The 16,530-nt window shown below is 35.1% G+C and overlaps 1 protein-coding gene across 1 annotated transcript in view; it reads right to left on the reverse strand.

The window, feature by feature from the left end:
* NTNG1 (netrin G1) overlaps positions 1–16,530 on the reverse strand; it is a 154,179-nt gene that overhangs the window by 40,217 nt on the left and 97,432 nt on the right. Inside the window, exon 4 of the mRNA XM_085299071.1 lies at positions 8,341–8,367. Within this exon, the coding sequence (XP_085155197.1) occupies positions 8,341–8,367 (27 nt within the window). The remainder of the gene's footprint in view (positions 1–8,340; positions 8,368–16,530) is intronic.

The raw sequence follows: 16,530 nt of genomic DNA on the forward strand, positions 1-16,530 counted from the left end.
AAAAAAGAAGGGGAGGTATGTTTGGTAGACTCTCAAACAGTGTATGTCTTGATTAGAAATAACCTGCCTCTACTGATCAGATCCACCAATTCACACACATAGGAAGTGCAAACATAGTCAAAGTGTGTAACAAAAGGTATCTAAAAGGTATCTAAGAGCCTTACTGAGGTAGACCTAGCACACTGTGTGAGACTAATTCCATACACCTCAGAGATCCCCTTACTTTTACTCCTCAAACACTGACTGACTACTTACGGCAAAGGAGCTTCAAATGCACAAAGGAGTAGTTGTACAAGGGCAACTACTTACTTACTTGCACAATTAATTCACTGGTAAGGTTTTGGGATCCCTTAGGCTTGACCTAAGTTTTTAAAGGGACCAGATATTGGAGAATACATATACAAATCATGAATGAAAAAGGAAAAGCAATCGTTTCTGATTACATTGCTCTGCTGTCCCTTGAGCCTTCTTCTCTTTAGCCACAGTGCAATATCACAGTTGTTATGGAAAACCTACTGCGTTTCAGATAAGAACTTCCAATGTCATACTTCTCTTGARTACTGCATGGCATACTTACTCCCCCAAATTCACATGCGTATTTGGCATCTTTAATTGAAACGGCCTAGCTATTACCAGAAGTAAAAGTAAGTGTCAAAGCTTTGTAATGCTTTAGGACCAAGCCTCTGGAACACCTATCGTTTAATAAACTGTAGGTACTGTACCATAACCTATAATCAGATAAACTGTAAGAGATAGACTATAGATAGATAGATTATAACAGACAGGCTATAATCAGATAAAATTTTATGTTGATAATAACTTCCTCAGGTAAACTCTGGTCTTGTCCAAATAAAGTTACTACTCGTGTGACAGAAAATGTGCTACTTGTTTCTTAGAAATTCTATAAATGCTATAGATCTGTGCTCATTTTAACAAACTTACTTAAAATGAGGATTATGACTTGCTCTAAAAAAAAACCCTAAAACTTCCCTGAGATTTTAAATTAGATTAAATTGAACTGAGTTTGTTTATGGGCATCCAAGACAATGAACAGCATATTTATTGTGCCTGATGATCAACTAAGTGTTATTGGGTTTAGATAAATACAACTATCTTAGAAGGGACTTCTGGAGGTCAGTTGGTCCACCCCCTGCTCATAGCAGGGTCAGGTTGTGCAGGGTCATATCCAGCTGAGACCAACTGACATCTTCAGTATCTCTGGGCTGCTTGATGATGCTCAGGAGATCTTTTTTAAAATATATATATTTCTTGCACTTTTTCTTGAAATTTTTTGAGTCATTTAATCATTGGATTTTTTTTTCCTTATATCCTTACTCATGGAATGCATCATCTCCAAGATTATAGGTTTCCCAACAAAAGCCTTCCTTTTTGTCTTTGAATTTTTCTGTTTCTTTTTCTTTACGGAAATGACTTTTAATGCCTTTTCTAAAAAGACATGTGAGACTTCCAAGTCAAAGAATGTTGACTGTCACTCCCACAAGTATATTGGAGCAGATGAGTCATCCTTTTAGCAGATATCAGTAAGACTCATTTAGCAGCTACTTATTCTTTTATAGCAACTTGTGAAAATATTTCTAGTCCTCAGTGATTACCACAAAAGGTTTTATCTTTAGAGAAACTAACTAGACAAACTAWGCTTTTCTGGAATAGCTCTATGTATGGGCTCTCTGTTCTGTAATAAAAATAATTATATTCCAGAATAATTAATTAATTGTGGACTAGATGTTCTAAAATATACACTGGATCAATCTACAGAGGATACTACTCTACTGTAATATATTCTATGATAGTTATTCTGGGTAGATAAGGTTACAGATTTGTGAAAGTGTGTCAAAAAGTACATTTTTAGTGCATTTAAAAAAATAAAGATGTTGAAGTCTTTTAAGAGTACCGGTATGTTAGACATGACTCAGCAGAAAATCAGATAATGCATTTCAAATTTGTGTTGGAAGTTTCTTCATTCATAGTAAATATTGTTCCAAATCCAATTAYTGGTAGAAAATATCTTTTGGAAAAAATCTTATGGTCATGAAGTAAGGAGAAACTGATTGCGTGATAGTTTTAGATGTATAACAATTTTTTCCCCAATGCTTTTTTGGATATATAATATCAGAATTACCTATGCTATTAGGTGAAAATATATGTCTACTGGAACTGCAGTCTGCATGATGTGCTAAATGGTCGTTTCAAACTGGGGAGATAACTGAAATGAACTGGTATTTTTAGCCCAATTCCAACTAGACAGTTGCAGGTGAAAAAAACTGTCATGATGTTGGCAGAAATTAATCAGCACTTTGTTGGTTTCTCACTCCAGCCAAGCACTGAGCTGGCAGGAAGACTAAAACGTATTTCCAGTGAGAGGCACTACCCTTCCAAGGGGAAGAGCACTGTGGATGGAGTAGAGGAAGACTATGGTACTGCTTGCAGTGTGTGCACTCTCAGGCAGAGTAGAATATTTTCATCTCCTAAGCTGTTTAAGCTGACACTTTCCACAGACAATGCAATTGCTGAAAAATGCTAGAAATAAATGAGTAAGACTTGARTAATGCTCACTCTAATAATAGATGGGGAGCACTTGTGGTGACTACTATCATTATTTATTTACATTACAGTAACAACAAGGACTCCTAGTCAGGGACTCTGTTCAAGACATTCTTAACTTTTCTACAACTTTTATTTAAAACACAGAAAAGTATTTAAAGAACTGTGAGTGTAATTTTCATCTTTTTGGTAGAAGTCCAAGTTTCTACTTGTAGAAGACTGGCCTTCCCATTGCCTATTTAGACCATGAGTAATTGAGAGTTAATCTTGTCTTTTAAAAATGTAAAAATCTGCTCTGCTGAGCATCATGGAGTCACACATGTGACAGGGTTTTTAAGAGATACTATTAGACAAACAACTAAGAATGATTAAATATAATTCTCAGATCAGTGGCAGATTTAATAACTGCTGAAATACATGGATGTATTTACATCAAATGATGTAAATCATCAGCACTTTCTGCAAAGATCAGACTGGTGTTGTTACAGCATTTCTATCTCATTAGATYTGTTTCAAATTATGATAATCTACCTCAGGTAATTTTTCTTTTTAGCACTTCCATAACACTACAAAATCTAGCTCATCAAAAGAAGGGAAGAAATGCTGAAAGAGTTAAAAACAAAAAAAAATCTCTCTCCATTTATTTTGTAGAATTAAAAAAACAGAATGGGGACAATGTTAGTCATTTTTTTTCTTTGGAGCAATTTAGGAAGTTTCGTACCTGTTCCTTTGAAGAAAGGAGAATTCTGCATAAATATGAAGATGTGGTTGTTTTAGGGCAGCTCCTCAGCCATAACAGCTTTTACAACTGTTGGAAGAATTTGAGCGGAATTAGTCCTTTGGTTTTCCAGTTGTTTTCTTAGAGTAGAAGAAAGCAATCTTTTTAGATGTGTTAAAATCCAGTGATCCAGCTCTGGAAATTTTTTAGGTATCAGAAAAAATACTCTGATTTTAGTAAGTGTGGTGACTAATTCTTCTCAAGTGACCAAAGTTTGAAGGAATATTCTTTAATTAAAAGTATTTCCAGCAAAGTAATTACAAAAATGTACAGTGAATTCAGTCTTTTGGGGAAGGAAATATTTTAAGTACTTTCTGCTGGAAATGCAAATTATTCTCCTGACAGTTTTGTCTTTTATTGGTTCAACTTTTTCCTACAAAGACATTGAAATTTGGTATTTAGTGGATGGACTAGGGTTATCAAACTGTAATGCACAGCTGATGAAGAAAACTAAGACCTGATTCCGAAATCAGAATGCTGATTTGGAGACATCATTCTGCCTTATACTTTAATCAGTAAACTGATTACATGTCTAAAGAATAGAGAACAAAAAAATAAAAAGAGAGAGAAGGGAGAAAATACAAAGAAGTGCCTAGAAAACATTTTCTTTCAGTAATTTATATGCAAGCTTTGAAGATACCAGATTTTTAAATACTTGAAGGATCAGATCWGCTCTCTATATACTTTTCTGAGCAACTGTAGCTAAACTTGGATATTGCAAATGCAATGTGTTTTGCACCGCTACCATGGTGCATACTGAAATGCTATCTTATTTTCTATAGTGGTCCATCACTTCATTGTTCATTAACAACTAAAAAAAAGATTGCTGGGATAACTGAGTAATTTCCCATATATTACAGTAAAATTTAGAAAGCATTGAAAAGACAATGTGAYAGATACTTTTCAAACTAGCTGGATATGATGAAGATAAGTCTTGCAGTGAAAAATGAGAAACACTTCTAACCTGCCACTGRCCATGTCTACTAAACTGGTGAGAATGGCTCTTCCTATCTAGYAAAATTTGTGGATCTGGCAAAACGGAACTGAACAAAACCAAAGGCTCTTGCAAACCCTAGTGCAACAACCTATGAGTGTTTTCTTCAGGAATGTTTGTAGTTTGTGACCCTTCACTACAGATCACTCCACAAAGCGCAGATTTCTGGTTAGTGCTGGGGATCACCTAAGTTGCACTGCTTACTAAACTTCYGAAGATTATTCAGAGATGAAATACTAGTTATATAGAAGAAAAACAGCTTTGTTAAGAATCCTGCCAGGTAAATAAACAACTCACTTTTTTTTCTTTTTTTCTTTTTTTAATTTGGCATATTAAATTTCCTTTCAGATCTAGAATTCAAATGGCTGCATTATACCACATAGCCTATCAGTATTTTCTTTCAGACAGTGATTTTTTAATAACATAGAAGATTTAATTGTTAAAGTAAAATTAAAGTGAAAAAAAATTGAGGGTTTGGAAGTACTAAAGTAAAGAAAGGGAAACAAATAGTGTTACTTTCTTGATATTATAATTAGTTACTCAGATAAGGTGATTTTCTTAGATAAGGTGACTGATTAACAGTATTATTTATCCACAAGTCAGATTTGGACAAAACTTGCTCCTATGTCCAAAAAAATATATATGCACAGTCTGAAGACATTATTTAAGTGTTTTGAAGGAGAAAAACAACTTAATGGTCTCTTAATAATATAGCGCTCTCTGTAAAACTTGATCTCAAATAATAACAGGGAAGGAACAATACACAACCTAGTTACGAATGTTTATCTCTTACTGACATAGGTGGGCATTACATAAATACTCTTGTCCACAGTTTGCCACTGTAATGGTTTTAAACCTGCAACTGTATATTTAATGAGAGAACATCTCAAGTGCTGCGAGAGTGCGAAGTCAGGTCCAAAATACTTTCAGTGATACAGAATAAATCATGGAAACTTTATTATTTTTCTCAAAACCTTTGGAGATACATATTTACACATTAAAAATTCTGTAACAAACATATAAAACAAATAAAATTTCACTCATCCTGACACTATTGCTATTCCTGAAAAATACCTACCAGATTTTTCAAGGTTAAGAAAAAAAAAAAAAAAAAAAAAAAAAAAAAAAAAAAAAAAAAAAAAAAAAAAAAAGCCCACTAAATCTTTTTTAGTGTGTCTTGCATTCATTATCTTTTCAAAAAAAGCTACTTTAATTTGAAAATGGCTATAAAGAAGAACAAAAACATCCAGAACAAAGCAGAAAATACCATTTGATTATCTTGATTGCATCTTGCACTTGGTTGTATGGTCTGTTTCTAAACTCTGACTCATCTGCCACCAGCAGGCTTTAAGGTGATAATCTCCCACACAGAGCTATTTGCACATCATGTCAATCCTGTCCCATGTCTAATTATACCCTTTATAACTAACTGTTTAGCATAATTAGTGGAATTATGCTTTACAGGAATAAAGACAGAAGCTATAGGTTAGAAGATTAAAGCTTTTTGAAGGCATACATGAACAAACTAGTAACTGCGGTATTTGGTCACAATAACGAACATTTTGATGCATCGGCCTACATGAAATTGTACAATGATTATTTATAGCAAGTAAAATAATGTATTTTGCAGAATATTTGCATACTATATGTAGACATTGCTGATCATAAAAGCTTTAAAATTATGAAATGGTTTTGGGACTCATTAATTGCTAACACTCTCACCAGTATTTTTCCAGACATGGCTGAAAAATGCTGAAAGGACCAGCAYTGGAATCAAGAATGCTGGAAATGATCAGAGAACCTATTATTCATCTGATAGACAACAGCAGGTACAAATGACCTTAAYGGGAAAGCTCTGTTTTAATTCTTTTTCTAGATGATCAGAAAGGATGTTTACATAATGACCACTCTTTCTTTGTGTTCAGTTTTTGTRATGTGCTGCTTTAATATAAGATCCTTTGAGGTAAAAAAGAAAAAGAATACAGAATGATACATATATGTGCACAAAGGTAAATACATTTTATTTTTCTTTGGACATGCTTGATTTTTGTTTTAACAGTGTTAAATGAACATCTGTTTGAAGTGGCATCTTCTGTGTATGTTGGCAGTTTACTGTTCACTCCCCTTTCCCCCATATATGCTAGAGAAAGCTTGTAGCACACAAAAGCCAATAACCTCAAGTTAGTGTTTGCTGCCGGGYGAAATAAAAGGCAAACTGCATCTCCTGTGAATAACTTCCTGTCCCCAGATGAGGAAAAAATCTACTAATATGAACACAAACACTGTATTAGCATAGACAAAAGAAGAAATAATGAAGAATCCATTAAAGCAGCCACAACTAATTCACGTTKTTTTTTTTTATGTATTCATTGTAATTCTGCTAAATTCTCTGAGAGACCGGAATAAATCTATGGGTTCCATCCTTGTTTAATGATCATTCTGCTATTTCTATTCTATACAAAAGATGTTCAGAACATTGTGCAAGTGCAGCTATTTTTCCCCGAGCTATTTTTAAGAAAAAAAACAACTGAAAAAGCCAAGGATATGTACTCAATATTTACTTCTGCTCATAAAGAGAGGATCATGCTTCATCCTTTCCATGTAGAAATTTGTTGAATTCTACCACATATCATTCCAATACCTTTATAGCAGATTTAAAATAATGTATATACTTGAGGTAACTCCTGTACTTCTTATGAAYGTTAAACAGAATTGTCCCCATTTTTAATAGCTAAACAGTGCTAATCACTCCGGTGTAAAATTCAAAGAGGTCAACAACGCATCCTTTCAGGTCACCATTGTTTAAAAGATAATTGAGTTTCCCTATTAAGTTTTCAAAGGCCAACATCTGCTGATGCTCACAAATGGTGGATGTGGTTGTATGGAGTGCAAAGTGAAAACACAACCATATAATCCATGCAACACAGTACTAAGAAACTACACCACAACCAAACTCCAAAGAGCTATTTTCCCATTTATCCCATTTCTGTTACTAATGGCAGGAGTACTCCTGACAACAATGGCACAAACTGTGTATCTTACTCTCTTTTATTTAGTTCATCTTTTGATTATAAAATAGGTGTGTAAAAGAAGGTTTTGAAAGTAGCAGATTGCTACACATTTGCAGTTGCGCAAATGTCAAAGCAGATACTAAAGCAGAATGATTACATTATTAAAATTGAAGGCTTTCATTTGCAAATTATTGTAATTGATGCTGTTCCACTATTTAAAGCTGCAAAACAGACACCATGGCATTCAGCTAGTAACACTACTCTCATTTACAAGGAGGCTAGTTTTGATGGCATTTAACTTGCAGTCTAGAGTTTGCAAATCAGTGCCTATTCATAACTTTAAGTAACCTGAGCTGATTTATAAATTGAGAGACCTGACCATGCATCACAAGAAGCAATGCAGTTTTATCCAAATTATGAGAAGCTTTTCAGCTGGATACTAGGTATGGCAAATTGTATTTTACCACTGTGATATTTTATCATTGTGATGGTCCAGCTTTGCACATAATTTCCAACAGATTCCAATAAATATGCTACATATTCTAAGCTGAAAAATGAAAAATATTTTTATAAATTCTTCCATTTGCTCTTTAAATTTACACATCCACACATCCACAAATGTTTACACACACACACACAAACTAAAGATTCTATACTTATTATTAGCAAGCAGGTTTTTTTTTGGAAAATATACTCGACAAATACTTTCTGTAGAACTGCGTCTTAATTCTCTGTATAACACTCAGTTTTATAATATGCAGCTTTCATTTGCTGATCAAAACAGATCAGGAAGTTTGTGCTGCAAGGGAGATGTACTGTCATGAGTGACCTTCCCTCTGATCACATAATATGGTTACATTTTAATGTAACAGAGGAAAGCCATTCACTGTAAAGCATATTTCAGAGAAACACTGTCTACTACAGAAATGGATGTTGGGAAAATAGATCCAAGAAGTTGAATGACAATGCAAAACAATACTGTTTTTATTACTTACTACCAATACTGGAAATACTGGGTATACCTGTAGAGAAAGAAAGCAAAAGATATATTATTACCTGTTTGCTGTAGTTGCCTGAGGTATTAAATCTAAGARATTGGAAACAACTTTCTCCTGATTTTCAGAATGTTATATCAATAAATAGTTAAAACCAAGCAATTACCAATACATATCCAGACCTTTCTAAATGTAGAGCCTTTAGATTCCTCAATACGAGACTGCAGGGACCACTAAAAGGTATTGACAGATGGGTATTTCTGGAACCCATACCAGCTCTCTGAACTTCATGAATTTGTTCAGAGCAGTTTTGTATTTGAACTAACCAGCCATTAGGTTTAATGCTCTGGATAAAAATATCAGTCATGCATGTATTATGCAGATCTAGGAAAATAATTTAACCAAGGGATAGATGTACTGCTAACGGCTTTGGCTAGCTGCTTAAAACAGTTGATACCTTCTGTTGCATTAACTGTATGCAGCTATTATTTTCTCCCTTTTACCTGATGGTTATTTAAATTAAGGTATAGAAAAGAAATGTGATTGAGCAAAATGATCTAATCCATTAGGCCACTCACATTGATTAAACCTCTTATTGATTTTTTTGCTTTCACCTCCATCCCTATGTTGAATTAATGTAAGGAAAGCATTCCAGAGGCAGGTGAGATTTCCAGAAGGGGTGGGTCTGCTGAGGATTAAAGCTCCTCTGTCAAATTAGTGACACAGGATCCCATGTTGTATGATGCAGTCCTACATTTAGCTTGTGGTTTTGACTACCCCTGAAGCACGTGTGGCAGAGAAATATGGATGTGAAATCTTTTCTGAAATTTCGTTTTCTTTAGATAAAATGGCAGCATGAATGGTACTATTGCTAGTCTCCTCGGTTAGAGTGACAAATTGCAGATCAGTACTTAAAACCTGGATATTTGCATCCTCTCAGTTAAATACTGTTTGCCTTTTGTAAGTTTTATTGACTCTTGATGGCTTGCATTTTACTGCAGAAATCTGTCTATTTCTCCATTAAACATCTGCTATACTTCTTTCAAAGTCTGAAGTTCTGTCTTACACAGAGATGATATGGACCTCATTCTGCAATTAAGCAAGCTAAGGATAAATGATACRCACTGTAAGCAAGGTTGTAGAGTCAAGCTGGGAACATTCCTAAACTGTGTCATGGCTAAGACCATGCTAAAATAATTGCATTTGCAGAATGGGGACCATAAAGAGATCTGTTGTGTTTCACCACATCCATCCTGGGGCACRTGTAAAAACAGCTAGCTGGTTTTATATCCCATATGGAACTTGTGGTCTGCCAGAGTGCYGAGTATTGAAGACAGCACCTGCTATTAACTGAGCTCCACACTCAAATGTATTTGTAAAATTAATTATTTTTTATTTCTATTGAGATTAACGAGTATTTTCCAAAATTTTAGAATCATGCAATAAGTATTAAAAGCAAATAAAGACATCATCATACTAGAAAAATGCTATTATCTTTCTAGAAACAACAAAAAAAGTTCTTATTCCACTACTAAAATTTTCAATTGGAAGAGTTTATTGTAAGAAAATTCCTATCCCCTTGCCTTAGATATTAAAAAAGCAATCAAATTTAAAATGATTTTCCCCAAAGTTTCARTAGTAACTTATTTGCATTTTTGCAAGTCATGTAGCTGTTTTAAATTACTGGGATTCAGTTTCCTTTATACATTGATAGAAAGTGCATAGATATTAGATAAAACACAGATACTGTATTCTCATGCTCACACTTCCACTGTGAAATGGTATTTGTATTTCCTTTGGGTATTCTCCCCTCCCACACTTCAACTCTCCTTCCTTACCATGCACATTCAAATATCTTCTCCTTCCTCTCCAGAACAAGCTAGAGCAAAAAGAGAGGTTTTCCTGCAAGCCTACCTCCTCTTTTTACTGTATTTCAAAATTCTCAATAAATTCATAGTGATGAATGCTTCCTGGGAAGAGAATAATGAAAACAAGATGCCAGCTTGCCTGAAGGGCTCTGCTAGGCTGTCTTTAGGTTTTCTTTGAAAAACTCTTTTGCTATAAACTCTTTTGATATTTCCATGCAGAATTTCTGTGATCTTCTTTAACCAGCTTGATTTTTGGAATACCTGGTTTCCCTATGTCTTATGACTGGTCTGCATAGTGCACTACTCATAAAGCGCATGAAAATTGCATCTCTAAGTTTGCCTAGAAAAGAGATGGTTGTGTAGGGCCTTGAAAAAGGGCCTTGAAATCTATTAATACTCTATAACAAATAAAGTGCACATACGATGGGAAAATTATTCTTAGAGTTTCTTCTGTGAGGTCCAGAGTTGCATGCTGAGGCTAGATCTTGAATTCAGTGGAGCTGTATCTAGTCCAAGTCCTTAGGCACAGAAGGTTTGATTTGCCCTTTCTGTATCTGTAAGTGTAGGGGCTTGACTTTACGGTTCCTCCAGTAGCATCTGCTGTCAGAATTAATAGGTTGCTGTGCAACCCAGAAGAGAGGTTGTAGAGTCCTCCCACTAGTGCAGTCCATCTGGGTAGGAACTGATAGAGAAACTGTTATGCAAAATGAATCATTTCCAACTGGCTTTCTAGTGAGATTTGTGAGCACTTTGCATCAGTGAAATGATGTAAATTAGTTACAGAGAGAGGTGAAGAATCAGGCCCACTGCTTCCCTCAGTGCACAGCTCTCACTCTTCACCTAGATATAATAAGTAAGTAAATTCAACTGAATTAAACTGAAGACAATGTTTACTCTAAATTCTCTTCCCTCTGAAATCACTGGACAGGGCATAAACTGTAATGGAGACAGTTTTTTATTGTTGAGAAAACAGTAACTAAAGTATACGAAGTTTAGAGGTAGCTATTGCTACAGAAATGGTAAAGATTCCAGAAATAAGTCTCTAATACTATTGATTATTGGTGACTTGACTTTAGAGTGGTGTTTTGGTATATAAATGTTTGCTGTAAGTGCATTTAAACATGTACATATTATATGAGAGAAAAAGAAATCTGGTGTTTTCCTTTCAAATTATCTTCTACATCTGACTTGTAATTTTGTATTTTCCCCTTTTCCAGAAATGGGTTTGGTTTAGCTATTAGGTATCCYATAGCTGACGCTACTGAGAAAGAAAGGTCAAAAAACCCTCTGAAGAGTGTTTCGTCAAATCAGATGCTAGCAAAGAGAGTTTTTCATTTTTTCTAAAGAGCGTGTCAGTATGAAGCCCATAACACAAAAGAACAGTGTCAACCTTTTTCAGTGAGAAAGGGCACACTGCTTCTTCCAGTAGTATCAGGGTGGGTCGTACACCGCAGTCCTCTCATCACTTCAGATAGTCAATTTGTGTGTGCACTTTCTGCCAATAGAGCAATTAATGTAGCGAGGCTGCATGTTTTCCTGGGCAGAGTGTGTATGAGGTGGATGAATTATTCTGTCAACTTGATCTTGGATGCCATCCTTCCCAGGGGCTTTTCTGCCTCTTCTTTACTGCAAGCTGAATGTGCACCTGTCATATGCGGGGGAGCAGGCACAGGGTCCTGCTGCTCTCAGAGCAATACACCTAGCTTGCACCTTGCTCATATTCAGGCTGTTAATTCCACATTCAATCTTTTGCTAAAATGTCTGTGTTTCAATGTGACTGCACGCGCTGCACTGAGTCTTTTTTCTTTTTGCATATCCTCTACTGAGGTATGACTGCAATACTGGAACTTCATCAGCTTCAGAAGTTGTGAACTCTCAAGTAATTTAGCACTCTGAGACGCTGGGAGAACCTCTTAGCATCTTGTAAGCCTTCAAAGTGAGTGATTGTCATGATCATAAGAGGAAACCTTTCATATGTTGTCAAACAACTTTTAAGCAAAAAAATCAAGCAAAAGATCATACACAAAGAAAGACAAAAATCTTAGGAAATTGCAAAAATCTTAGGCTCATTGCAAGAACCATAAAATTCCTGCCACTGTTAATTTTGAAGTTGCTTGCTTTGTAAAGATTTATTTATTTTTTTTTTAAATTCACAGAAATGAAGTGGTTGGGTGAAGTTAGTTACTCTCTAACTCTACTTTCTTAAGCAATATCACCACAAATAAATGGGACCCAGAAAATATTTTGCTCCTACTTGATTAGGTAATACCCTTTAAAATTTTGCCTTTTCTCAGGATGTTTTAGCAGTTTTAACCCAATATTGAAAACTCTTTGTATGGGAAACTCCTAGTGAGATCAAAGGATTCTTCAAGTATTCCTAGTTTATTGATTTCCATTGGAAACTTCAAAAACCCCAAACTTCTTCATTGTATACTATGTAAACAGATTTGTTTAAAACAAGTGACAAGGATGGAAGCMGTCAATTTCCCCTAACAGATTCCACTATACCTAACACAAGCAACTCAGCAGCATCACACAAGAGAATAAACTGTTGAAGAATAATTTTTCAAGCCACATTTAAAAAAATATAGTGAATATTACTTATGGTGCATCATTTTCAGGTATATACCTGCATCCTTGTACTGATGATTGCAGTGGATACCTAGTAAGAGGGAAGTCAGTTTATCAGCTGCAGGTTTTTCTGACACTTCTGTCTTCCTGAATACCCCTACCTCAAATACAATTTTGCCGTCACCAACAGGTTTCTCATCCTCGTACAGCTTTCATGTAATTTCTTCCTATGCTYTCACATCTTCTGTAGGCTTCATGAGCCAAAATTAATATTTAATAAAAATGAGCTCAATAGGAACCTTTGCTGTTTTGTAATGCATATTTGCATTAATACCTGCTTTTTTAATCTATGAAAGATGTTATGGAAATCAYCAAGGAGCAATATTTTACCTCTCCAGCAGGATTGTCCCATTCCTTTGAATTAAGATCATATGGGACCACTTCCTCTACCCCATTCGCTGGGGAAAGCTCCTTCCAGTTGATTGAGAAAATGGGACCCTGRAAATATGGGACACTCGCTACGGGATGAATATGCTTTGATGGGACAGCAAGATGTATGATATTTTCAGTTAGAGGGATAGGTACTCCTTAGATTCCTGAATAGAAAGCCTGTTGTCACACAACCTTTTGGCCAACTTCATTCACACCAGTCTTTCAAAATAGCTTTGTGTCAGCAAATATTCATAGGGAAAAATACAAACACAGCTAAGGGTGATCAGTGTAATACTGTAAGTGCTTTTTTTTTATTATTTTTTTCCAGAAACGCTTCCTGTGGCAGCTGTTCTGCAGTGATGCCTCAAATGATTTCCCATTCAAGGAGGATTAAGGCAGTGCTGCTGAGACAGAGGCAGTACGATCAGGTGGGGACACACTGCACAAGAAATTTTGTAAACTGACTGAGACTATCTGCCTGTTAACTGAAAAAACGTGTGTTCCCTGTGTCCTGGTCAATCCTTTGTTTCATGTTGAACTATGAATTAGGTAAGTCATGTTAACAGCTGGGAGATGGTTTTTGCTGAGTGTCAAGCAGTTTTGGTGGTTGTGGAGGGACTGACAAAAAGCGAGCAGGCTTTGATGGATGGGAGCCCAGGGTAGTCTTAGACAGCTCTGATGGAGCAAAGAACGTAAGTGCCAAAGATGATCTAAACAACAGGAGGAAGAAAAGGGCTAGTGCTGTCAGACATATATGATTGTTGAAGAGAAAAGCTATCTTGTAATACCAAGTAGAGAGAAATTCAATAAGATCACTCTGTCAAAACATATTGCAGAACAAACTATCCATAGCATGTGGCAGCACATGGGAATAAATGTAATCATAAAATAGTCAATAAGATAGAGTGAAAACATAAAATAAATGTTATGCAGTAGACAAATGCAGAGATATTGTTAGTATCAGTAAACAACAAAGTACTCAGTGCTCTGTCACAAGCCCAATAGAGGGAAAAATATTTTGCATTTTTCTGAAGAAAGTCACATTGACTGATAACGAGAAGGATACAGAAAATAGCTTTATATCAAGGTTTAGGCTCTGATTAGACGACAATCTAGAATGATCCTAAATTTTGTGAGCCACAGCTTGAAAAGGTATAATGAAGTCTTATTAGAAATAGAACACTGGAAAGAACATAAGTTCCAGTTTGGAGAGATTTTTAAACTGACATTAGGATTCTTGCTGAATCTATTTCCAAAATCTAGAGAATCTTAAGAAAAATGATCATCATCTTATTTTGTGATAACTAAACTTTCTTTCATTTACATATACAAAATGTATTTTATTTAAACACAAAATCATACAAAACAGAAAATCCTCAAACCCATTTAAAATTAAAAATATTTTGGTCTTAGATAGAAGAAGTGAGACTGAAAATTGGAGGGAGAAAGAGAATCAAAGGGACACTGTACTGCTAGCAGTAACCTGTACTAGAATACGGGTGATATAGACTGTCCCTATAGAATTAATGTAATACATCAAGGAAAGTTTAGAGATAAATCGGATAAATATATTAATTCTATTAACATGTTCAGAAAATGTTTACAGAATTCATCCCTATCTAGGAAGAGTGTAAYGTAGCTAGGGCTACATTACTGACTACATACCAGGGTGGTGATATAAACGCAATAAGTTAAGTGAAATTACACTGGCTATACAGAGATTACACAATAATGAGAAATTTTGTATGCTTCAAAACATGCTGGATAAATCAGGGAGTGACGAAAAAACCCCAAGCTTTAAAATACCATAAATGATTGCTGCTTATAGCAAGTAATCAGACAAGCCACAAGAATAGAAGCTTATTTAGTTGTGAATGGTACCTAGGACCTGAGTTAAAAAATAGTGAGAACCACTCAAAGTCTGGACTGAAAGTCAACATACTTGTCGAGAAGGAAAAGACCAAACAAATCCACTGCAGTAACATTTAACTTTAAGATAGAAAGCAGATAGAAATGAGGAAGTTAGTTAAATGGAAAATGAAAACAGCTAAAAATTGAATGCAGACAGCATGGAGACAGTTTAGAGATAAAGTGTACGAGACCCAGAATGATCATATATCACCAATCAAAAACTTTTTTAAATGAGAAAAATCAAGCTATATAGAAAACAAACAAACAAAAAAACCCAGCAGAACATAGAAGAAAAGAGAAAAACATTCTTCAAAAGTGTAAATAATGTCAAATGAGGAAGATAGGAAAAAAAGCATAAAACCTAATAATTCTTTTTTGTTTAAACCCATTAGAAGCAGGAGGTCTCCTAGAGAGATGATTGTGTAGATAGGCAATCAAGGTAGAAGAGTACTAAATGCTAAATGAATTGTTTCTATTGATGTTCGAAACAAAGAAGGTTAGAGAGATTCTTGCACTGAAACTGAGGAAGTTTTCTGAATATCTATCATTGTTTGAAGATGCTTCAGAAGACATAAACAATAATGAGCAATAACAAATCACCAAAAGGTGGTATTCATCCCCTAAAGGACATATGCACACTAAAAGACTCAAATATGAAATTTCTGAACTAACAACTATAACATATAACCTGCCACTTATGTCAGCCTTGGTGCCAGAAGAAATGTAGTAACTGTGACACTAGTCTTTAAAAAGGACTCTAGGCTGATTCCTGTAATAACAAAGTATAAAGCAGACACATTTTTAGGTTATTATAAAAAAACTCCGTGTTGTGCACATGTCTAGAATTCTCACATGCAGTTTCAGTTTCACCAGCTTAAAAAATGTCATCGTAGAACTAGAAGGGCGCAAGAACAACATAGATGATCAGAGATGTGGTATGACTTCTGCATATGAAGAGATTAAATAGATTAGGATTCTTTGTATAGAAAACAGATCGGGGAGTGGACAGGACAAGTCTACATAATCATAAATAGTATAAAGCATTTTAATAGGGATGTATTATTCACTGTTTCTTCCAATCTAAGGAGGTACAAGCTTAACTGAATAAAAGGATTTAAACCAAAAAAAAGGAGGTATCTTTCACTCAGTCGGTAATTAAAATTACCCATGAGTTGGCCATATGATGTCACTGAAATCATACTTCTGAAAAGTGGGGCTCTGTCTATTCAGCAGCAAGTAACCACAATGGCTCTGATGGAGGTTCCAGCTCAGAAAGCCAGTTTATTGCTGGAAACTGGGAAGGTAAACAAGACGTCTCTCTAAATTCACCTGACTTAAAATTTTCTGCAAATTCCTGATGCTGATTACTGCTGAAGTCATAATTTGAGGCTAGATGAAGATTTGTTCA

This window comes from Rhea americana, unplaced genomic scaffold (genome assembly GCF_003343005.1).
Source record: "Rhea americana isolate MKP2758 unplaced genomic scaffold, rheAme1 scaffold_144, whole genome shotgun sequence".
Taxonomy (NCBI): Eukaryota; Metazoa; Chordata; class Aves; order Rheiformes; family Rheidae; genus Rhea; species Rhea americana.